Below are 25,242 nucleotides of genomic sequence, written 5' to 3'. Positions count from 1 at the left end.
GACCGGCGCTGCCAAGTTCTGCCTCTCAGCTGTGGATTTTGCTGCCAAGTCGGCCTCTGTAGAAATTGTGGAAATAATTACTTTGACAACTTTAAATGCCATAAAAAACATAACTGGGGGGTAAAAAGTGCAAAGAGAAAGGGGAGCGGCAGCCCATCCCTCTCTACATTCCCCCCATGATACATCTACAAGTACGGTGCTTGTAGGACATGACGGCCTCCAGCAGGGGGAGTGTTTGTGTCTACACTGAGGTTGATCATGATCGCTGCCCATTACCGTCCTCCAGGGGAAGCAGCACAGAAGGACACCAGGTAGGTGAGGGTTTACCGGATGGGGTCACAATCCAGGACACCTGAGCAATATCAGCTTACGATGGAGAATCACATCAAATAGGTTATAATGTGCAGCAAGGATACAAGGATCTGAATGTAGTGACCTTAAAAGCAGGTGCTATAGCAACAACATGCGGCCCAAGGACTCGTGGGACTGTGGGAAAGCCATGCGTCCGAGAGCGGGTATACATGTATATATTCCATAAGTATACTCACCGTATATGTACGATGTACTGAGTACTCTGTATGGAGAGAAGTTTTCAGCCCCACGTCCTAAGAACTGAAATCAGGTCTTGTATTCAGTCCCATCACGCCCAGTCTATAACCTCCGCCCCCCCCACCCCCAGTGTACAATCTCAGGGCCCCCCACCACTAGTGTATAACCTCTGGGCCCCCCACCACCAGTGTATAACCTCTGGGCCCCCCACCACCAGTGTATAACCTCTGCCCCCCCACCACAGTGTATAACCTCTGGCTCCCCACCACCAGTGTATAACCTCTGGCCCCCCCACCCCCCGTGTATAACCTCTGCCCCCCCCCACCAGTGTATAACCTCTGGCCCCCCCCACCAGTGTATAACCTCTGGCCCCCCACTCCCAGTGTACAATCTCCGGGCCCCCCATCACTAGTGTATAACTTCTGGCCCCCCACTCCCAGTGTACTATCTCCGGGCGCCCCACCCCCATAGTATTAAACTCCGGCCCCCCACCCCCAGTGTATAACCTCCGGCCCCCCCACCCCCCAGTGGACCAGTATATAACCTCCGACCCCATGTATAACCTCCGCCCCCCTGCCCCCAGTGTATAACCTCCGCCCCCCTGCCCCCAGTGTATAACCTCCAGCCCCCCCTCCCCCCAGTGGACCAGTGTATAACCTCCAGCCCCCCTGCACCCAAAGTATAACTCCGCCCCCCTGCCCCCAGTGTATAATTTCCTATCCCCCACCCCCAGTATATTATCTCTGACCCCCCACCATGCAGTCAGCCTGTATGGACATGTGACAGAACGGCCGGTGGTGCAGAGCTCACGGATACCAGCATGGTCCTGTAATAGGAGCCACCGGGATAACAAGTTTGTTTAAGACATTTCTTCCTCCTGAATATTCCCCCATAACCTATGAGTGATATTATAGAGAAGTTGAAGGAACGGCAGTACCTCAGCCACGAAGTGGAGTCCCCATACTGTTACATAGCGGGGGGGGGGCAGAAAACTCACCACCGCTCTGCTGCCCCCATAACTGCAGAGTCCAGATCTCTTCTGGCATAAGTGTTGGGAAGGTGACTTGATGGACAGACTTGAATGGAAGTAGGAGGGGACGATTTGTGCACTACAGACGGAGATTGGCAATGACAGAAAGGTAACAACAGGGAAAGACAGAAAAGGGAGTGCAGTACCGAGATTTGACCACAAGATGGCAGGGGGGAGTGAAGTTCAGGACTTGACATCAGCTTATGGCTATAGAAACTGCTTAGTCATGGGGGATAGGAACCCAGAAGGGAAATTCCCAGTGAGAGAGGGGATAAATAGGACAGGACAGGCCTCCAGGCTAGGCTAGTCCCGGAGGAGCTCAGGAGGAGAAGACTCAGGACAGAAGACTGAGAACGGTGGAAGAGCTCGACCAGGGGACTGACAGGAAGAGACAATCAGGGGGGTGGCCCTGACACAATGGACCGCAGGACAGACGGAGCCCCGGGGGTAATGATTGGATGACAACCTCGGGCAGGTGAAGCGCTGGTGGTAGATTGGTCTAGGACAGCCCCAGTGAAAGATCCGCGAGGGAGGTCATCACGACTGAAGGAAAGGTGAAGGTACCCGGGCCTGGAAACGGAGAGCTGTAAACGTGCTGCGGTGTATGGCTACGGTCGTCAGGAGGACGGCTAATAAACTCGGACCTGTTACAATTGGAATCTGCCTCCGTCTCGTCTTTGCATCGTCTGGTCGTGGTAAGAAGTGGACCACCCCCCAATCCGGGCCCCCACCACATTTCATCAGCACAAAAAATGTGCCCCCGCCGGGAGCTTCAGCTGCATGCTTCCGTACACCACCAAGCACAAGGCCGAGCATCAGATGGAGTGGTGTAAAGCTACCACCACTGGACTCTGGAGGAGACGTGTCCTGTGCAGTGACGGATCGCACTTCTCTATCTGCGTCTGATGGAGGAGTCTGGGTTTGGTGATTCCAGGACGTTGCCGCCTAACTGCATTGTGCCCCCTGTACAGTAATGCTATGGGCTTGTTTGGGCGGCCTTGGACCCTCAGCTCCAGTGATGGGAAATCTTAATATTCAGCATAAAACATTGAGGACAATTGTAGCTTCAGCTTTGTGGGAACAGTTTGGGGAAGACCCTTTCCTGTTTCCCATGACTGTGCCCAGTGTACAAGCTCCATACAGACATGGAGGGGCAGGTGGGGGAGGGGAGTTTGGTGTGAAAAAAAACATAAAAATATACTCACCTCATGACTCGCCTGTTCTGCAATCCCAACTCTCCGACCAGTCATCCAGTCTTTCCCTGTGGCTCCGGTGTCTGTGTAGTGACGGACATCCTCTTCCAGATTTTCAGCCTTTGCCCATTTTTCCTCGTGCGACTCATGTCCTGACATTGTACCGTCATCATATAACATGCGTCGCCCGAACTCTAGTCTGCTCCGGAAGCACCGGCAAAGAAGATCTGAATGATGGCGGGAAGAAAAAAGTCACCGGAGCCACAGGGAAAAAATCGGACGACCAGTCGGAGAGCAGCGGCTGCAGGACAGGTGAGCAGTGAGGAGACTCGTGAACCTCTCGGGTCGGGAGAGACCGCAGAGCAGAATGAGACAGACGTCATGCAGTCTTATTTCCGGGCCACAATCAAGCAGATCTGACAAATTTTAATTTCAACAGACTCACCTATCAATCGTGCGAATATTAAAGCAATTTTTAACCCCTCTCCGACCAAGGGGAATAGAGCCACCGACCTGTGCACATCCGAGTCTCAATCGCCGGCTTGGGGCAGTTTTCCTGGTTCTCGGAGGATTGTACAATGAAGGTTCTAGATCTGGACTGGCGAGCGCTGGTTTCGAAGCTTCGTCCGTCGATGCAAAGGACCTGGCAGGAGCTCCACGGGAACCATTCTGTGAGATGGCAGTCACCTAGGACCCAGGCAGACCGGTCAGGGAAATTATAATGTGACTGAGGCCCAATATTGTGCTATCAAGAAATGTCAGTACTCTGTGTAATGATACACCCGGGAGCTGACCCCGCACTGCGGCGCGGCACGCGGCGGCTCTTTTTATGCAAAGCAGCATATATTCCAGGGGAGTCAGAAAGCACCGAGCAGCAGCAGATAATCATGTGCGGCCGGTGGAGGGGAGCTTCACATTTCACACTGAATATCTGATATATAAAGTAAGGCAGAAATCTCCATTGTTTTCATACCTCCCTGCCGTGGACAGGATAAATGAATCTTTAAGTTCCCATCGCAAAATACACTTTAGCTACAGTACAATTAAAGGGGCTTGAACATTTCAGGGCTTTAATGTTAATAACCTTTCCTTAGGCTAAACAATCCGTATCAGATAAGTGGAGGACCCACCTTCTGGCGCTGCCACCGATCAGCTGATTGATGCGGCTGCAGCCACCATTATTTCATTGCTTACCAGTGCCAGACATTATGCAGTGGCCATGCCTGGTATTACAGGCCCATCAACGTGGGCTGCAGTACCACACATGGCCACTACAAAATGTACAGCGCTGTGGCTTGAAACCAGTGAAATCAGCAGATTGATGGGAGTTGGACCCCAGTGACCGGATACTGAACCCCTATAAAGGGAGTCTGTCACCTTAATAGACCCACCATATCCTCATTCAGGGTACTCATACAAAGCATGTGTTTTATGCCACATAATAAGGCACCAACCGAGGACCCTCACCTACAAGATCCCTGCAGCACCTCGGTGATTCTAGCAGTGTCCGTTATCAGTCTCTCGACTTCCCCTTTAGGAAAAAACAATGTGACCACTGCAGCCAATCCGTGGCCACAGATTGTCTGCAGCAAACACCGGTCCTGGCTGGAGGAAGAGGAATCCAGGACACTAATGGAGGACACCGGCAGCAGGGACAGGAGGAAGAGGAACAGGGATTTTGTGTATTATTTAATATTAGGACCGTCATAAGCCAATTTTTTAGAACTGGACAACCCCTTTAAGTGACATTGCAACAGAGTGGTGATTGCTTATTGTGTCACCCAGTGCAGTGAAGATAAATATGTGCAGTGACGTTACCTGGACAGGGCACATGGCAGGGCAGACTCAGGGCACCTTCCTCTCTTGTCAGTTGACCACAGAATTTCGGGTCTACCTGTATCTTCACTGCAGAGCTGGAGGCATTGTGCACCTGACACGTCAGGATCCGGGACTTCAGGCCTTCTCCACATTCACCGTTCTGTAAAGATCAAGGAAAATAAATCATTGTGTCACCAGAATAATGTGGAGAGACAGAGCCAGCATTCAGTATTACTGTAATGTGTGTGCACAGTGACTGCACCAGCAGAATAGTGAGTGCAGCTCTGGAGTATAATACAGGATGCAACTCAGGATCAGTAATGTAATGTATGTACACAGTGACTGCACCAGCAGAATAGTGAGTGCAGCTCTGGAGTATAATACAGGATGCAACTCAGGATCAGTAATGTAATGTATGTACACAGTGACTGCACCAGCAGAATAGTGAGTGCAGCTCTGGAGTATAATACAGGATGTAACTCAGGATCAGTAATGTATGTACACAGTGACTGCACCAGCAGAATAGTGAGTGCAGCTCTGGAGTATAATACAGGATGCAACTCAGGATCAGTAATGTAATGTACACAGTGACTGCACCAGCAGAACAGTGAGTGCAGCTCTGGAGTATAATACAGGATGTAACTCAGGATCAGTAATGTAATGTATGTACACAGTGACTGCACCAGCAGAATAGTGAGTGCAGCTCTGGAGTATAATACAGGATGCAACTCAGGATCAGTAACGTATGTACACAGTGACTGTACCAGCAGAATAGTGAGTGCAGCTCTGGAGTATAATACAGGATGTAACTCAGGATCAGTAATGTAATGCATGTACACAGTGACTGCACCAGCAGAATAGTGAGTGCAGCTCTGGAGTATAATACAGGATGTAATTCAGGATCAGTAATGTAATGTATGTACACAGTGACTGCACCAGCAGAATAGTGAGTGCAGCTCTGGGGTATAATACAGGATGTAGCTCAGGATCAGTAAGGATCAGTAATGTAATGTACACAGTGATTGCACCAGCAGAATAGTGAGTGCAGCTCTGGAGTAGAATACAGGCTGTAACTCAGGATCAGTAATGTATTGTACAGATAGGTCCATATATATTTGGACAGAGACAACATTTTTCCAATTTTGGTTCTAGACATTACCACAATGAATTTTAAACAAAACAATTCAGATGCAGTTGAAGTTCAGACTTTCAGCTTTCATTTGAGGGTATCCACATTAAAATTGGATGAAGGGTTTAGGAGTTTCAGCCCCTTAACATGTGTCACCCTGTTTTTAAAGGGACCAAAAGTAATTGGACAATTGACTCCAAGGCTATTTCATGGACAGGTGTGGGCAATCCCTTCGTTATGTCATTTTCAATTAAGCAGATAAAAGGCCTGGAGTTGATCTGAGGTGTGGTGCTTGCATTTGGAAGGTTTTGCTGTGAAGGAAACAAGCGGTCAAATGAGCTCGCTCTCCATGCAGGTGAAACAAGCCATCCTTAAGCTGCAAAAACAGAGAAAACCCATCCGACAAATTGCTACAACATTAGAAGTGGCAAAATCTACAGTTTGGTACATCCTGAGAAAGAAAGAAAGCACTGGTGAACTCATCAATGCAAAAAGACCTGGGTGCCCACGGAAGACAACAGTGGTGGATGATCGCAGAATAATCTCCATGGTGAAGAGAAACCCCTTCACAACAGCCAACCAAGTGACCAACACTCTCCAGGAGGCAGGCGTATCAAAATCCAAATATACCATAAAGAGAAGACTGCATGAAAGTAAATACAGAGGGGTCACTGCACGGTGCAAGCCACTCATAAGCATCAAGAATCAAAAGGTTAGACTGGACTTTGCTAAAAAACATCTAAAAAGCCAGCACAGTTCTGGAAGAACATTCTTTGCACAGATGAAACCAAGATCAACCTCTACCAGAATGATGGAAAGAGAAAAGTATGGCGAAGGCGTGGTACAGCTCATGATCCAAAGCATACCACATCATCTGTAAGACACGGCGGAGGCAGTGTGATGGCTTGGGCATGCATGGCTGCCAGTGGCACTGGGTCACTAGTGTTTATTGATGATGTGACACAGGACAGAAGCAGCCGAATGAATTCTGAGGTATTCAGAGCCATACTGTGTGCTCAGATCCAGCCAAATGCAGCCAAACTGATTGGTCGTCGTTTCATACGACAGATGGACAATGACCCAAAACATAAAGCCAAAGCAACCCAGGAGTTTATTAAAGCAAAGAAGTGGAATATTCTTGAATGGCCAAGTCAGTCACCTGATCTCAACCCAACTGAGCATGCATTTCACTTGTTAAAGACTAAACTTCAGACAGAAAGGCCCACAAACAAACAGCGACTGAAAACCACCGCAGTGAAGGCCTGGCAGAGCATCAAAAAGGAGGAAACACAGCGTCTGGTGATGTCCACAGTGACTGCACCAGCAGAATAGTGAGTGCAGCTCTGGGGTATAATACAGGATGTAACTCAGGATCAGTAATGTAATGTATGTACACAGTGACTGCACCAGCAGAATAGTGAGTGCAGCTCTGGAGTATAATACAGGAGGTAACTCAGGATCAGTAATGTACAGTTGTGGCCAAAAGTATTGACACCCCTGCAATTTTGTCAGATAATACTAAGTTTCTTCCTGAAAATGATTGCAATCACAAATTCTTTGGTATTATTATCTTCATTTAATTTGTCTTAAATGAAAAAACACAAAAGAGAATGAAGCAAAAAGCAAAACATTGATCATTTCACACAAAACTCCAAAAATGGGCCAGACAAAAGTATTGGCACCCTCAACCTAATACTTGGTTGCACAACCTTTAGCCAAAATAACTTCGACCAACCGCTTCCGGTAACCATCAATGAGTTTCTTACAATGCTCTGCTGGAATTTTAGACCATTCTTCTTTGGCAAACTGCTCCAGGTCCCTGATATTAGAAGGGTGCCTTCTCCAAACTGCCATTTTTAGATCTCTCCACTGGTGTTCTATGGGATTCAGGTCTGGACTCATTGCTGGCCACCTTAGAAGTCTCCAGTGCTTTCTCTCCAACCATTTTCTAGTGCTTTTTGAACTGTGTTTTGGGTCATTGTCCTGCTGGAAGACCCATGACCTCTGAGGGAGACCCAGCTTTCTCACACTGGGCCCTACATTATGCTGCAAAATTTGTTGGTAGTCTTCAGACTTCATAATGCCATGCACACAGTCAAGCAGTCCAGTGCCAGAGGCAGCAAAGCAACCCCAAAACATCAGGGAACCTCCGCCATGTTTGACTATAGGGACCGTGTTTTTTTCTTTTTGAATGCCTCTTTTTTTCTCCTGTAAACTCTATGTTGATGCCTTTGCTCAAAAAGCTCTACTTTTGTCTCATCTGACCAGAGAACATTCTTCCAAAACGTTTTAGGCTTTTTCAGGCAAGTTTTGGCAAACTCCAGCCTGGCTTTTTTATGTCTCGGGGTAAGAATTGGGGTCTTCCTTTGTCTCCTACCATACAGTCCCTTTTCATTCAGACGCCGACGGATAGTACGGATTGACACTGTTGTACCCTCGGACTGCAGGGCAACTTCAACTTGTTTGGATGTTAGTCGAGGTTCTTTATCCAACATCCGCACAATCTTGCGTTGAAATCTCTTGTCAATTTTTCTTTTCCGTCCACATCTAGGGAGATTAGCAACAGTGCCATGGGCTTTAAACTTCTTGATGACACTGCGCACGGTAGACACAGGAACATTCAGGTCTTTGGAGATGGACTTGTAGCCTTGAGATTGCTCATGCTTCCTCACAATTTGGTTTCTCAAGTCCTCAGACAGTTCTTTGGTCTTCTTTCTTTTCTCCATGCTCAATGTGGTACACACAAGGACACAGGACAGAGGTTGAGTCAACTTTAATCCATGTCAACTGGCTGCAAGTGTGATTTAGTTATTGCCAACACCTGTTAGGTGCCACAGGTAAGTTACAGGTGCTGTTAATTACACAAATTACAGACGCATCACATGATTTTTCGCACAGTGCCAATACTTTTGTCCACCCTCTTTTTTATGTTTGGTGTGGAATTATATCCAATTTGGCTTTAGGACAATTCTTTTTGTGTTTTTTCATTTAAGACAAATTAAATGAAGATAATAACACCAAAGAATTTGTGTTTGCAATAATTTTCAGGAAGAAACTGAGTATTATCTGACAGAATTGCAGGGGTGTCAATACTTTTGGCCACAACTGTAATGTATGTGCACAGTGACTGCACGAGCAGAATAGTGAGTGCAGCTCTGGAGTATAATACAGGATGTAACTCAGGATCAGTAATGTAATGTATGTACATAGTGACTGAACCAGCAGAATAGTGAGTGCAGCTCTGGGGTATAATACAGTAGGTTACTCAGGATCAGTAATGTAATGTATGTACACAGTGACTGCACCAGCAGAATAGTGAGTGCAGCTCTGGAGTATAATACAGGAGGTAACTCAGGATCAGTAGTGTAATGTATGTACACAGTGACTGCACCAGCAGAATAGTGAGTGCAGCTCTGGGGTATAATACAGGAGGTAACTCAGGATCAGTAGTGTAATGTATGTACACAGTGACTGCACCAGCAGAATAGTGAGTGCAGCTCTGGCGTATAATACAGGAGGTAACTCAGGATCAGTAATGTATGTACACAGTGACTGCACCAGCAGAATAGTGAGTGCAGCTCTGGAGTATAACGCAAGGTAATATCTAATATATCATAAACCGGCGTAAATAAACTCGAGAAAGAAGAGTTCCATTTAAAATAAAGTTTATTTCAATATATTTTAAAAAAGACATACATAATAAAATGAAGCAAGATGTCTCGAAGATGAGACATCATCACAAATAAATTAACCACTATTTGTACAAATTCTATGGTAACCAAAATTATACAAGGAATGAATTTACATTAAAAAAATTTTTTATCCGTCTATATATAAATATATATACACATATACACATGGCTCTAAAGTCATATGCCTAAATGTATTTATTTACAATCATCAAATTCAAAATATATAATGTATTGTAATAATAGATAATTATAGTGGACTGATATAATTATTATTGAAAAAATACCAGGTAATATATCTTTAAGTAGGAGCCCAACTGCATTAACCCCATAATCATATATTTCAGTGAGATGAGTTAAATATATTGGGTGATACAGAGTGCATATTAAGCACTTCTATAAGGAATAAATTTATACCTGGTAATGTATGGTGGCGGCGTCTCACTACCCTGACGCGCGTTTCGCGGTTTGCTTCTTTCGGGGGCGTGGCTTAGTGGGGGGAAGAGAGGTATTTAAATATACCGGTGTCCAATAGCAGTGTAGGATTAATGAATATCTGCCGGCGGCATAGTGACGCATGAACGCTAATGCCACGCCCCATGGTAACCATCGATTCCCTAGAAACCGCTCAGTAAACCACAACTATCAGTTAGATATGGCTACATAATGAGCGCCTTAGTGAATCGGCCAGGGTCTGGGTAGTCAGCGCATGCATACTGCCATTCGGCATATTAAGGTTAAAAGGAAGGAAAACTGGGAAATTACCAGCCTCAATGAATCGGCTAGAGTCTGAATAATCAAAGCATGCATACTGCTGTTCAGCATGCTAGGAAACCAACAGCCGTACGGTCAAAAACGGACTATTTGTATTAAGTCCGAATTCAATATAAGCACAATCATATAGTAAAAGCCTCAGTAAATCAAAATGGGTTTTGACATATAGCACATATAATAGAGTTACAAAGAAAAGGGATTTCACCATATAATACCAAAAAATACGGACCTTTTATATTAAATTTAAGATCAACAAATCTCTTTTTTAGGGGTTGGGTGTTAATTTTAATTTCAATTCTAACATTTGATGTAATGTTTTTTATATTTTATCGTATTAGTGTTTTTTTTTTCTGTTTTTTATCTAGATGTTTTTGGATGTCCCTCCTTAATGTGGCCATATCATCTTCTAGCATGTTGAATATATTACCATCGGTTATAAGGAAGTTGAATGCATCTTTTCCAAAGGAAATACACATGTTTATAAGCTTGAGATTTTATTCTAAAATAATATTTGCTTATAAAAAATATTATAAAGATTTCTGTATATTTATGATAATTTTTTTATATAATTATACGTGGATCATTATATTGTACATATGTATTTATATCACTATGCACTTTATTATCTGTATTTGCCCTATGGTGCAGCTGTCTTTAATAATAATATAATAATAATAATAAAAAAGAATTGTTCACTGCATTTTAGCACTATGCACTTCAACAACTCTGTACTTATTTATGATCCAATCACTTTTTTATTTGTGGTCTCACATTTATTTTAATATATTTAATATATTTATCAATAATTTATAATTTTATCCATCACTTTGCACTTCATGATTTGATTTTTGCGCTATATAACTTTTTAAAAAAATTATATGGCGGTTTAATTATTTATATTACTTTTTCTGGATTTGTTGATCTTAAACTTAATATAAAGGGTTCGTATTTGTTGGTATTCTATGATGAAATCCCTTTTCTTTGTAACTCTATTATATGTGCTATATGTCTAAACCCATTTTGATTTACTGAGGGTTTTACTATATGATTGTGCCTATATTGAATTCGGACTTAATACAAATAGTCCGTTTTTGACCGCACGGCTGTTGGTTTCCTAGCATGCTGAATGGCAGTATGCATGCTTTGATTATTTGGACTCTAGCCGATTCATTGAGGCTGGTAATTTCCCCGTTTTCCATCCTTTTAACCTTAATATGCCGAATGGCAGTACGCATGCGCTGATTACCCAGACCCTGGCCGATTCACTAAGGCACTCATTATGCAGCCACATCTAACTGATAGCTGTGGTTTACTGAGCGGTTTCTAGGGAATCGATGGTTACCATGGGGCATGGCATTAGCGTTCATGCGTCACTATGCCGCCGGCAGATATTCATTAATCCTACACTGCTATTGGACACCGGTATATTTAAATACCTCCCTTCCCCCACAATAAACCACGCCCCCGGAAGAAGCACACCGCGAAACGCGCGTCGGGGTAGTGAGACACCACCACCATACAATACCAGGTATGTATTCCTTATAGAAGCGCTTAATATGCACTCTGTATCACTCGATATATTTAACTCATGGGCTCCTACTTAAAGATATATTACCTGGTATTTTTTCAATAATAATTATATCAGTCCACTATAATTGTCTGGTATTACAATACATTATATATTTTGAATTTGATGATTGTAAATAAATACACTTAGGCATATGACTTTAGAGCCATGTGTATATGTGTATATATATTTATATATAGAAGGATAAAAAAAAATTTTTATGTAAATTCATTCCTTGTATAATTTTGGTTACCATAGAATTTGTACAAATAGTGGTTAATTTATTTGTGGTGACGTCTCATCTTGGAGACATCTTGTTTCATTTTATTATGTCTTTTTTAAAATATATTGAAATAAACTTTATTTTAAATGGAACTCTTCTTTCTCGAGTTTATTTACTCCGGTTTATGGTATATGAATTTTTTGAAGTGCCATAGACAATTTTTGTCTTTTGTGGACAATTTGGATTAATTTGCAAGGTAATATCTGTAAACTAACCCAATCTTCACCTGGAAGAATTCTATAATAAAACCATATTCCCAAGCGGAGCACAGGAGTGAGAGTAATTACTCACTTTTTGGACCCTCATCTGTGAGCGGCAGTAAACGCTACGGCTATTGCATTATATTGACTTTTCACAATTGTTCCTGAGATGTAAACAGTCAGCGCCATTTACAATGATTATTCTGACAAGTGTCAAAGTAAAATGAAAAGGAAAAAAAAACTGTGGAAAAAGAAGAGACTTGTAAACGAGGAAGCACTTCATTATTTGTAAGAGTAGGGAAAGCAGACAGGGGAATAGCAGGTTAGCAAATCTATATTCCAGCGGCGGGGAGAGATAATGAGCGACGGAGGGGGCCGGAGTGGACACACGAAACCAAGAACAAAACCATTAAAATAATCCAGTTTGTAAAAATAGAAGCGTTTTACAACTAATGAGTTGTTCAGAAGTTATTCTTGGCCAGATTCATTATTTCAACATTATCTCTCAAAATCCTCCAGCCTTATACGTGAAACTGCAATTTGGAAGGTTTTAAATGCACAGCGACGAGGAAGAAAAGAAAAGAAGCTCATCAAACACTGCGCCAGCATAATCCCGTACAGTATATCCATTATTAAAAAAGTTGCAAAATTTACTTTATAAATACTCATGTTATCAGCCTCGAAGTGATATCCGGAAGTTCTGTTATCGGTAATCAACAATGATGAGAGCCTGAAGATCGATGTATTAAATGGGGGGAGGACAATTTCTCATATAGGCCCCGCCCATTTATATACTGCCCGCCCCACATCTACATAATACAATAACGCTGCAGTACCAGTAATGGCCACTGGGTGATGATCACTGCTGGAGATATTGCACTATTACAGTGATCAATGAAAGTAACTTTATGATGGGGTCCGGGTGGGCCCTACATCTGACACAATAGGTTTATAACCCCACTATGAATAGGACTGTGCCGACTGTGCAAAACACACTTTCATCAAAGTTAGATCAGAGTATGATCAGAGTGTGATCACATTCTCTCAGATGAGGAGAAAACGGAGAAAAAAAAGTCTCCATCTTCTCCTTCCTGTTAGTCCGGGGAAATTTTGTCTGCACTCAGATGTCATCCGAGTGCAGTCTGATGGTTTCCTAGGACTCACTGATTTGCATGGCCGAGTGCGATCTGAATATCTGATCAAACTTGGACATGCTGAGATTTTTTTTCCCTGGATCGGCTTGATCAGATGAGAAAAAAATTAACGTATATAGCCTGATGGTCAGGGTGCTATCTGATGTTTTGTCTGGCGTCCAGTCCGGTCCTCTATGGCAGCAGGACCAGGGCTGTCTTCACTTCTGTGTTCGATATTGTTGGCACCTTGTACGTACTAGACCCTGCCACGCCATGATGCCACGTGAGGTCTAGTAACAACACATGAAAAAAGTTATCATATTCATGTCATATTTTCCGTGGTGCCCACCTATATACATAAATATTGTCTAGTAACAACACCTCATGCAAAGTCATGATGTGCGTCATGCCCCAACGTCAGGATGTTGTGCGGCTTATTATGGGGGCGGTCCCCAACTGGTCTCTACTTCCAGCTGCACTGACTCTGTCCCAACTAGGGACTGTTACAGGTCACCAGTGACTGTGATGGGACCTGGTTGCATTGGAACATGAGCGAAAGGGTATTAAGTGGTAAGTATTGCCTCATTTACTTTTTAAACTCATCTGAAAAAAAAAAAAAAAATTACCCTTCGGGATGCCTGTCCACAACTATCTTTTGTAAACTTGGTGGTGAAATAATAATAATAATAACAATAAATAATAATAATAGGTTTAGTCACCAACCGGTCTCCTATTTTGACTGCCATGTTGGGTTCAATTTTACAAAATAATTCACTCCTTTTTTCGTGCCACGTGTTCTGATGAATTGCAGCCATGGCCATGTTGTCCAGGAACTGTATACAGTGGGCTCCCCCTAGTGGTGACTGCAGGCAAAAGTAATAAACCAGGTACAATTTTGGACACATTAGGAATTTCAGATACATTTTAGAAATCGGGGGGGGATTGGGAGCTCACGTATAAGAAAAGGACATGCCAAACCTCATCGTAAAAATGTATGGTGCTATTTCTAGATGAGCAGTCACGGGCCCCGAGTTGTCATTGTGTGTAATCCATTGACAACGCTCTTTAAATATTCATGATACACGAGTTCCCTTCTAAACCAACAAGCCCCGAAAACTCTCCAAGCTATGAAAAGTTGCAATGCTAAAACTTCTCTAAAATGTTCTAAACTTTGGTCCCCCGGGAGGTAAAGTAAGCGAGAAAGTGAGAAGATTGCTCCGTCTTGTTATTCAGACTGGGAATATTTACTGTGCATTTAGCAGTATGGACCGCTCCTGCTGCGTGTCTTATGCTAACTATATAATCTGCGGTGAACACCGAATGCGTTCTGTTGTGCCATCATCACTACCCCGTACGGTATGTACAGAGTCTTAGACTTCTAGAAATATCCCAGTAAATAACATCTTTTAGAAATTCCATTATTTCGTTCTTACAAATCTGCGCCACAGCTGGAAGAATTTAGGAGCAAGATACAAGCAATTTAGATGTCAGCCGTGAAAAAAAACTAACATGGAAGTCATCGCTATGATTTCCATTGGTCCTCAAGGGAGACGGCAGGATACAGGTTGAAGGTCATCCAAGGTTACATAAAAAAAACTGACTCAAGTTCTACCACCATGGAGCGATCCACGCGACAATGATACTAATTTTGGATTTTTACAATACCCTTAATAGGGTGATAATAGAGAACAGGTGGGGAAAATAGGACTATAAAAAGTTATACACTCTGGAGGACCCAGCAGGGCAATGCGTTGTATATATATTGGTTTTAGTTGGAACCGTGTAGTACACAATGTTACCTGTGGGGGCACTGTAGGGAAATTGAATACTTGATGCAAGGTTCTCCCTTATATTTCAGCTGCTCGCTGGGGATCTTTGCAGCTGCACAGCCTCTGACCATACCTAATTCATAAGGTTCTTGTCTAACAAAATGGAAATGTCCAAAGTGCACAATCCCCTTTAAGATTAGGACTAGACAGCAACGGGATGTGGTATAGCAATGAACTCATGCAAATGATCTGGCAAGTGCCCCAGCTCTCCTCTTCACACTGTACCCCACATGATGCCTCCCCTTTCAAAGAGGATTGAAGGTTGTAGCCTGGAGTGGAGATATCTTTGGTGCAACCTGCGTGGCTGCACAGGAGTCCTAGAGGTCCAGGGGCCACTACCACCACCATAGCAGGTGGAATTGTGCATTATGAGGAGCTTTTGGACTGCAAAGGGCTCACATCAGGTTGTTGCACAGGGCCCTCTTCGGTCTGTGTCGGCTCCTGGTAGTAGCACTCTGCCATCTCACTGTCTTTGGCCATGTAATCTTGCACATCCGCACCATGTTTGAACACCGTGTATGCTTGGCGCATGCACAAGATTTCCGTGCAGAAGCCTGATGCTGTGTATCTGTCCTTTTCAGGTCTCAGAAGCCTTACCCCCACTCATCATAACTGCATATCGCAACGATACAAGATGCATCTGTTATGGTCACGTCAGGTCCAAAAATTCCCAATAGTTAATTTCTGAGCAAATATTAAGAATTTAATCTGTACTGAACTTTGGACCTACGTAGATTAAAATGAATGGTGCTCCAGGGTAGAGATTAATTTTAGGGATTGGTACAGCGACAGTAGTTGTGCGCCTTCTACCCAAAGATGGCTGGCCGTTAGAGGCAACTGCTCCAAATTTATTCACACTATTTTAAATGTACGAGACCCAAAATGTCTTACTGAATCGATATTTGTCAATGAAATCACCAGATGGCAGAAAAACACACGTCTCTTATTAAGTAACATAAACCCTTCCCGGCAACTTATTAAAACTTTCCGCCTTTCATTACAAGCGCCATTATTTCTGGTTGAGTGCCACAATGTTCATTTAAAAGACGTAAGTGCGTCTTATAAGACAAAGCAATAGTCCAATTCCAGCCGAGCGTTTCACCGCGACATGTTAAACGAGAAGACAGAATGAAAACAAATAAAAGGAACCAATAAAAGCCGTTTCTTGTATAGATAAGAAAATAAAAGCGTAAAGACGACTCGCTGCTGGAGGAAATAACCTCACAAATCCAGGAGTTTACATGACGCGCCAACACAGGCGCAGCGGGGGAAGGCGCCAGCAAGAGTTCACATTTCTGAGTTTGGGATTTGGGTTTTTAAAATCTGTTTGACTTGCTGTTTGGGCTCACGCACACAGTAGAGCGGTGTTATGGAGCCTATGTAGCGGCACACTGCGTAGGGAATAATTAGATGATTTGCAGCGCCCTTGACCCAAAACCAATGTCTTCCGCACCCCCTTCTACAGGTCAGCATCCTGGCTGGCACCTCTTCTGATTAGTCGGTCCCCTCGATGTCATGTATGTGTTGTGCCGCAACGATGACATTGTGCTGGCCTACTAGGAGAGGCGCTGGGGATGCCAATAAGACTACCGATGAGGCCACTGGACCAGGCCCTTGCAAATCCATTTGCTCAAGTAACAAATGTACGATTACTGGCAATCCCATGTCTAGGACAGCACAAAAATGTGGTCCGGCATTTTACGAGATTTTACGGAATTTTGATACAGTCCTGGCAAATTTGGGACTGTCTAAAAATCTAAGGGTCTAGGTTAATTTAAAACCACCTAAAAGTGGGCAGTTCTGGGCTGTTGGTAGCATTCCCGAAAGACTGGGTGCATCACTTTAAACACTCCACCGCATACACAGCACTAATTTTGGTAAATAAGGACTAGGGTTCACCTTTTGTGTGCAGCCACTGCCTACCATGTGCACTACTACTCCATTCATTGTCCATTTATTGTAGCCTAGTACAATGCTCACCATCTCCATCAGTCGAATCGACATACTCCATTCAAATGGGAGTCACAGGACCCCTGTCCTTGTGATTGTTGGAACCTCCAGCGTTCATACATCTTTCAATGTAGTTACCTGGAGCAGCCACTAGAGGAAGCAAACTGTACACAGATGTATACGGCTGCCAATGATCTCAGTGTCTAAACTACCTCCTAAGCTCCCTCTAGTGGTAACTGTAAGCAGTGAAAATGTTATCATTTTCAAAGTAAATCAGAATATTTGATATTTTGTAACAAATCAACAGAACTACGAACCCTATAAAACTACAACAACAACCTATTTAAAAAGAAATTAAATAATAAAAGTATCATCATCCTGTACATTTATCCTAAAACAGTTTTGAAGGATGCTGGACCAGGGGTCGAAGAGAGATATATATACACTCACTGGCCACTTTATTAGGTACACCATGCTAGTAACGGGTTGGACCCCCTTTTGCCTTCAGAACTGCCTCAATTCTTCGTGGCAGAGATTCAACAAGGTGCTGGAAGCATTCCTCAGAGATTTTGGACCATATTGACATGATGGCATCACACAGTTGGCGCAGATTTGTCGGCTGCACATCCCTGATGCGAATCTCCCGTTCCACCACATCCCAAAGATGCTCTATTGGATTGAGATCTGGTGACTGAGGAGGCCATTTGAGTACAGTGAACTCATTGTCATGTTCAAGAAACCAATCTGAGATGATTCGAGCTTTATGACATGGCGCATTATCCTGCTGAAAGTAGCCATCAGATGCCTGTTCTTAGCTGAGAGGAGTGGTACCCAGTGTGGTCTTCTGCTGCTGTAGCCCATCTGCCTCAAAGTTCGACGCACTGTGCGTTCAGAGATGCTCTTCTGCCTACCTTGGTTGTAACGGGTGGCAATTTGAGTCACTGTTGCCTTTCTATCAGCTCGAACCAGTCTGCCCATTCTCCTCTGACCTCTGGCATCAACAAGGCATTTCCGGCCACAGAACTGCCGCTCACTGGATTTTTTTTCTTTTTCGGACCATTCTCTGTAAACCCTAGAGATGGTTGTGCGTGAAAATCCCAGTAGATCAGCAGTTTCTGAAATACTCAGACCAGCCCTTCTGGCACCAACAATCATGCCACGTTCAAAGGCACTCAAATCACCTTTCTTCCCCATACTGATGCTCGGTTTGAACTGCAGGAGATTGTCTTGACCATGTCTACATGCCTAAATGCACTGAGTTGCCGCCATGTGATTGGCTGATTAGAAATTAAGTCTTAACACACAGTTGGACAGGTGTACCTAATAAAGTGGCCAGTGAGTGTATATATATATATATATATATATATATATATAATCACATACATACATACATGAAATATATATTATATATACACATACTCTTCCGACTGCACCCAGAGCCATTGCTTTCAGTTTTTTAGGTACATGAAGATTTTAATAAACGCATCTATCCGGCAATTTTCCAAGGTTGTTGTCTTATAGTCCAATAAAAAAGGTGCATTAGAAGTCAGTGAATATGAAGATATTTCTAAAGGTTTTTCCGTTTATGGACACTCTTGGCAGTTTGATAGATGAATGTTTATATACTCGCGCTGGGGCATAGATGGAGAGCGTCCTATAACGGCCGTGTCTTGTGAACACTTCACAGGAGGAAAATATGTATTCATCTTCCCAATTGCTAAGATTAACCGAGCTCTCAGTCACTTTTACTGCCTCTATATAACTTACTGGTTACCATATTCTGGAAATACGAAGCCCACACATCGTGTTAAACGGAAATGGGATTCTTTATCTGGCCATGACAAACTGAGGCGCAGCCATATGGAAAAGCAGACAGGATTACATTGCTGAATGTCTGGTGCCAGAAGGAAAAGTGCCCAAGGCAAAGCCGGCAAATGAGCTTCCCAAATTATGCCAATGTCCCTGGAGTGTGTCGGTAATGGCCTTGGGCAACAACGGCTGGGTTCCACAGATCTCACAAGCTCCATTCTCTATCACTAAAGGATTGGCTGTCAATGATGTGTTAGCAGCTCCAATCACTACTAGTAAAGGATCGTCTGTCATCTGTTAGCAGCTCCATTCTCTACTAGTAAAGGATCAGCTGTCATCTGTTAGCAGTTCCATTCTCTACTAGTAAAGGATCGGCTGTCATCTGTTAGCAGCTCCATTCTCTACTAGTAAAGGATCGGCTGTCAACTGTTAGCAGTTCCATTCTCTACTAGTAAAGGATCGGCTGTCATCTGTTAGCAGCTCCATTCTCTACTAGTAAAGGATCGGCTGTCATCTGTTAGCAGCTCCATTCTCTACTAGTAAAGGATCGGCTGTCATCTGTTAGCAGCTCCATTCTCTACTAGTAAAGGATCGGCTGTCATCTGTTAGCAGCTCCATTCTCTACTAGTAAAGGATCGGCTGTCATCTGTTAGCAGCTCCATTCTCTACTAGTAAAGGTTCAGCTGTCATCTGTTAGCAGCTCCATTCTCTACTAGTAAAGGATCGGCTGTCATCTGTTAGCAGCTCCATTCTCTACTAGTAAAGGATCGGCTGTCATCTGTTAGCAGCTCCATTCTCTACTAGTAAAGGATCGGCTGTCATCTGTTAGCAGCTCCATTCTCTACTATTAAAGGATCGGCTGTCATCTGTTAGCAGCTCCATTCTCTACTAGTAAAGGATCGGCTGTCATCTGTTAGCAGCTCCATTCTCTACTAGTAAAGGATCAGCTGTCATCTGTTAGCAGCTCCATTCTCTACTAGTAAAGGATCGGCTGTCATCTGTTAGCAGCTCCATTCTCTACTAGTAAAGGATCAGCTGTCATCTGTTAGCAGCTCCATTCTCTGTTAGCTCCATTCTCTACTAGTAAAGGATCGGCTGTCATCTGTTAGCAGCTCCATTCTCTACAAGTAAAGTATCGGCTGTCATCTGTTAGCAGCTCCATTCTCTACTAGTAAAGGATCGGCTGTCATCTGTTAGCAGCTCCATTCTCTACTAGTAAAGGATCAGCTGTCATTTGTTAGCAGCTCCATTCTCTACAAGTAAAGGATCGGCTGTCATCTGTTAGCAGCTCCATTCTCTACAAGTAAAGTATCGGCTGTCATCTGTTAGCAGCTCCATTCTCTACTAGTAAAGGATCGGCTGTCATCTGTTAGCAGCTCCATTCTCTACTAGTAAAGGATCAGCTGTCATCTGTTAGCAGCTCCATTCTCTACAAGTAAAGGATCAGCTGTCATCTGTTAGCAGCTCCATTCTCTACTAGTAAAGGATCGGCTGTCATCTGTTAGCAGCTCCATTCTCTGTTAGCTCCATTCTCTACTAGTAAAGGATCGGCTGTCATCTGTTAGCAGCTCCATTCTCTACTAGTAAAGGATCGGCTGTCATCTGTTAGCAGCTCCATTCTCTGTTAGCTCCATTCTCTACTAGTAAAGGATCGGCTGTCATCTGTTAGCAGCTCCATTCTCTACTAGTAAAGGATCGGCTGTCATCTGTTAGCAGCTCCATTCTCTACTAGTAAAGGATCGGCTGTCATCTGTTAGCAGTTCCATTCTCTACAAGTAAAGGATCGACTGTCATCTGTTAGCAGCTCCATTCTCTACTAGTAAAGGATCGGCTGTCATCTGTTAGCAGTTCCATTCTCTACAAGTAAAGGATCGACTGTCATCTGTTAGCAGCTCCATTCTCTACTAGTAAAGGATCAGCTGTCATCTGTTAGCAGCTCCAATCACTACTAGTAAAGGATCGGCTATCATCTGTTAGCAGCTCCATTCTCTACTAGTAAAGGATCAGCTGTCATCTGTTAGCAGCTCCATTCTCTACTAGTAAAGGATCGGCTGTCATCTGTTAGCAGTTCCATTCTCTACTAGTAAAGGATCAGCTGTCATCTGTTAGCAGCTCCATTCTCTACAAGTAAAGGATCGGCTGTCATCTGTTAGCAGCTCCATTCTCTACTAGTAAAGGATCAGCTGTCATCTGTTAGCAGCTCCATTCTCTACTAGTAAAGGATCAGCTGTCATCTGTTAGCAGCTCCATTCTCTACTAGTAAAGGATCGGCTGTCATCTGTTAGCAGCTCCAATCACTACTAGTAAAGGATCGGCTGTCATCTGTTAGCAGCTCCATTCTCTACTAGTAAAGGATCGGCTGTCATCTGTTAGCAGCTCCATTCTCTACTAGTAAAGGATCAGCTGTCATCTGTTAGCAGCTCCATTCTCTACCAGTAAAGGATCGGCTGTCATCTGTTAGCAGCTCCATTCTCTACTAGTAAAGGATCAGCTGTCATCTGTTAGCAGCTCCATTCTCTACTAGTAAAGGATCGGCTGTCATCTGTTAGCAGCTCCATTCTCTACTAGTAAAGGATCAGCTGTCATCCGTTAGCAGCTCCATTCTCTACTAGTAAAGGATCAGCTGTCATCTGTTAGCAGCTCCATTCTCTACTAGTAAAGGATCAGCTGTCATCCGTTTAGCAGCTCCATTCTCTATTAAGGTACTGTCACACCTAGCGATGCACCAGCGATCCCGACCAGTGATATGACGCTGTCAGGATCGCTGGTACATCGCTAAGTGGTCGCTAGTGAGCTGCCACACAGGCAGATCTCACCAGCGACATCGCAGTGGTCGGGGGTCGCTACTCACCTGTCAGACGAGGCGATCCTGACGTCCTCCCGCCCGCGTCCATGCGTCGCTCGTCGGCGCCACAGGAAGCCCAGCAGGAAGCGCCCGGCGAGAAACGCCCAGGACGTTCTCAGCGGGGGTGCCGGTCGGAGGTAAGTATCAGACATAGCGATATCGCTAGCAATATCGCTGCTGCGTCACAAAATCAGTGATGTTATGGTGATATTGCTAGCGATATCGCTTAGTGTGACAGGCCCTTTAGTAAAGGATCAGTTGTAATCTGTTATAGATGTCTCTATGAATCTGTGACAAGCTGTCCTCATTATTATAGGTGCACTCGTAATTACAGTAAGCTCACAATTACCATTACGGAACTTTAAAATTAATAAAGATAAAAAAAATTGCTTGCACGATTTGGTAGAGCGTGTGTATTATTTGAGATGGTAGACCTAAACTAAAAATATCCCTCTAGTAAGATGGGGAAGGAGGGAGGTGCAGCTGCAATTCGCCTCCTTATTTGTTTACATGCGAGTGCATGCTGTGAGAGGGGAAGAAGAGCAGCTCAGAGCTCTCAGCACAGCTTTGACATCACCCCAGGATGGACCCATACACCCAACATGTATAGATAGAGAAAATGCCCTCAAACTTGCCAATTGCAAAGCCTTCCTGCAACAAGAGACCACTGCGCTACAAAACAACAACATAAGGTATACACTGTATTATAGAAGGGCTTCTGAGTTACTCCTGAGTGATATACAAGTATCTCCTGTATAATATGGATATTCCTTGTCAATATAGACAGCGGCAAATAAGCCAATAAGGACAAGACTGTAATGGGAGAACCTTTATCCTAATTTTACACATCAAGATCAAGCAGGAATAGGTGCTAGAAATGTTTGACCTTTATTACCCATGTTAATGCTCGGCACGATAGACAGGACATTGCTTGAATCAGAGAATCATGTAAACTGACTGCTCAAATAATTGCGCAAAGGGGTTGTCCAGGGAGTATAAGCCATCGCCTATCTACAGCATAGACAATAACTTATTGACTGGTAGAGGTCTGACTGCTGAGCCCCGCAGCGGAAAGGGGCACATTAATCCCCATCAGAATGAAACAGCAGTGCGTATGCCCAACCGCTGCTCCATTTATTCCCTATAGCGATGCACTCGGCTTTTTCCAGCAGCCCTAGTTAGAGTGAATGGAGCAGCAGTCAGACGTGCGCACTGCTGCCACATTCTACGGCTACTCCATTCATTCTCTATGGGGCTTCTGGAAAGAGGGAGTGCAGCGCTATAGAGAATGAATGGAGCAGCGGTTGAGCATACGCACTGCTGCTCCATTCTTCTGGGATTAAGAGTTCCTGGTTCTGACGATCTGAGCAGGGCCGAGTGGTCAGACCTTTACCAATCAATAAGATATTACCTATCCTGTGGTGTGATAAGTGATTTTCACTGGTCAACCCCTTTAATTTTGATAATGCTTTGCCTGTGGTTATCATTGGATATATAGCAAACAACATCTTTGCAATATCGCTTCAGTATTTTTTTATACTTGTTGCCATTAAAACTGACACCAAGCTGCTGTTGATGGATCTACTCTTTGTACAATGTGGATATGTGGCAATTACCTTTTATATTATACTTAAAGAAGTGTCTGACGTAGAAAACCCAATGTCATATACCCCAGCAGGGCTATAGACTGAGGTACTCTGGTCAGGTGGTCAGGATCCCATGGCCATAGTGGACAAGCTCTGGAGGACCTGTCCTATCCGGCATTACACACCCTATTCATTACAGTGGACAATGTGTAATACTTGATTTACCCTAGTGGTGGCACTGCAGGGAAAATGAACACTTGCTGCCAGATTTCTGTACAGAGTACAGTCGATTGCTGGGGGTCCCAACTCCCAACATGGAGAACTGTCCAACGCCGAGAAGCATTTAAAAGAATATTAATGGCCTATGTATTTTTATATGGTATGCATTGCTGAATTCCACTCCTCTCTCCCATGCTCCTGAATGCCCCATGTGAACTGCATTGTATTTTTATATGGTATGCATTGCTTACCCATCTTCTTGTATCCATAATTGTACTCCATTCTTGTTATCTCTGCCATACATCTAAGTGGTCTGTATAACCCCTTCCCCCTTTTATGACCTTTGCTTAACTCTGTGCATTTGGCCTGGGCAGTCACACCCCACTTTCACTCACAGCTGATTGTGTTTAGCAACACATATATTCAGCACCATGGGTCTGCTCCAGACGTAGTCGGCTCCATCTACTTCAAAATCCATAATTCTAAGTACTCTGAATTAGACTGGAATTGGACTGGAATTGACTGTAAGGTAACGGACTATAACACCACAACAATGTTTCACCTTCTTTTTACTATCACCCCCATACTACTCTATTTCTCCTTAACTCCTGCAATCCCTGCACCCAGTAAGGAACTAGTCATCTCCCCCTCCATCCTTCCCAGCCATCTCACCTCTTCGTCACAACTGTTCCTCCACATACAATCCTTTTTCTCCAGACACACACGGCCACATCATGTCCTATCCTGCTCCCACCTTCTAACGTATCCCCAAATCCTGGCCCTCCTCAACACATCCCCACACTCATTTCTAACATCCTGCCACGATCCTCTACACTTTTTTGCAACCATGACAACCTCATACCTATTCATCCAGCCCCCACTCTCCCAGTCCCCCTACCTGGAGCACTATGGAACGCACGCTCTGTCTGCAACAAGGTATCATTTATCCATGACCTCTTTATCACCAACAAACTCCTTCCTTGCCATCACTGAAACCTGGCTCACTCCCTCTGACACAGCCTCTGTAGCTGCGCTTTCCTATGGCGGATTCCATCTCTCTCACACCCCTCGCCCCAGCAAAAAACGTGGTGGAGGAGTTGGCTTGCTCCTCTCCGATACCTGCTCCTTTACCCAATTCCTTTGCCACCCTCCGCTACTCTTTCCTCGTTCGAGGTGCACTCCGTCCGCATCTATTCCCCCTCCAACTGGCTGTCATCTACCGCCCCCCAGAACTAGCCATCTCCACCTTTCTCATCCACTTCACCACCTGGCTACTCCATTTCCTTTCTGCGGACATCCCCACCATCATCATGGACGACTTCAAAATCCCCATTGACATTTCCACCCCTGCTGCCTCTAAAGTTCTATCACTCACGGCTTCCCTTGGCCTCACTCAATGGTCCTCTGTGGCCACTCACAAAGATGGTCACACGCTGGACCTTATCTTCACCCGTCTCTGTTCCCTCACTAATCTCAATAACTCACCCCTCCCCCTGTCTGAACACAACCTACTGACATTCTCTTCCCTCTCCTCTCCTACTGCGCAACCCCCGCTCCATAAACTCGCTCACCCTCGCAGGAATCTCAAACACCTCAATTTACAATCACTCTATGAGTCCCTTCTCCGTCTTACAGACAT

At 44.2% G+C, this 25,242-nt stretch overlaps 1 protein-coding gene across 2 annotated transcripts in view; it reads right to left on the bottom strand.

Moving 5' to 3' along the window:
- The window catches only part of THSD7B (thrombospondin type 1 domain containing 7B), a 501,312-nt gene that overhangs the window by 18,030 nt on the left and 458,040 nt on the right, over positions 1 to 25,242 (bottom strand). For both annotated transcript variants that reach the window (XM_073545559.1, XM_073545560.1), the window contains 2 exons: positions 4,591 to 4,750; positions 3,286 to 3,459 (listed from right to left, as the gene is read on the bottom strand). In XM_073545559.1, coding sequence (XP_073401660.1) covers positions 3,286 to 3,459; positions 4,591 to 4,750 — 334 coding nt within the window. The remainder of the gene's footprint in view (positions 1 to 3,285; positions 3,460 to 4,590; positions 4,751 to 25,242) is intronic.

This window comes from Dendrobates tinctorius, unplaced genomic scaffold, assembly GCF_039654945.1.
Source record: "Dendrobates tinctorius isolate UK_male_01 unplaced genomic scaffold, ASM3965494v1 ptg000143l, whole genome shotgun sequence".
In the NCBI taxonomy this organism is placed as follows: Eukaryota; Metazoa; Chordata; class Amphibia; order Anura; family Dendrobatidae; genus Dendrobates; species Dendrobates tinctorius.
This window is presented reverse-complemented; position numbering and strand designations above follow the sequence as displayed.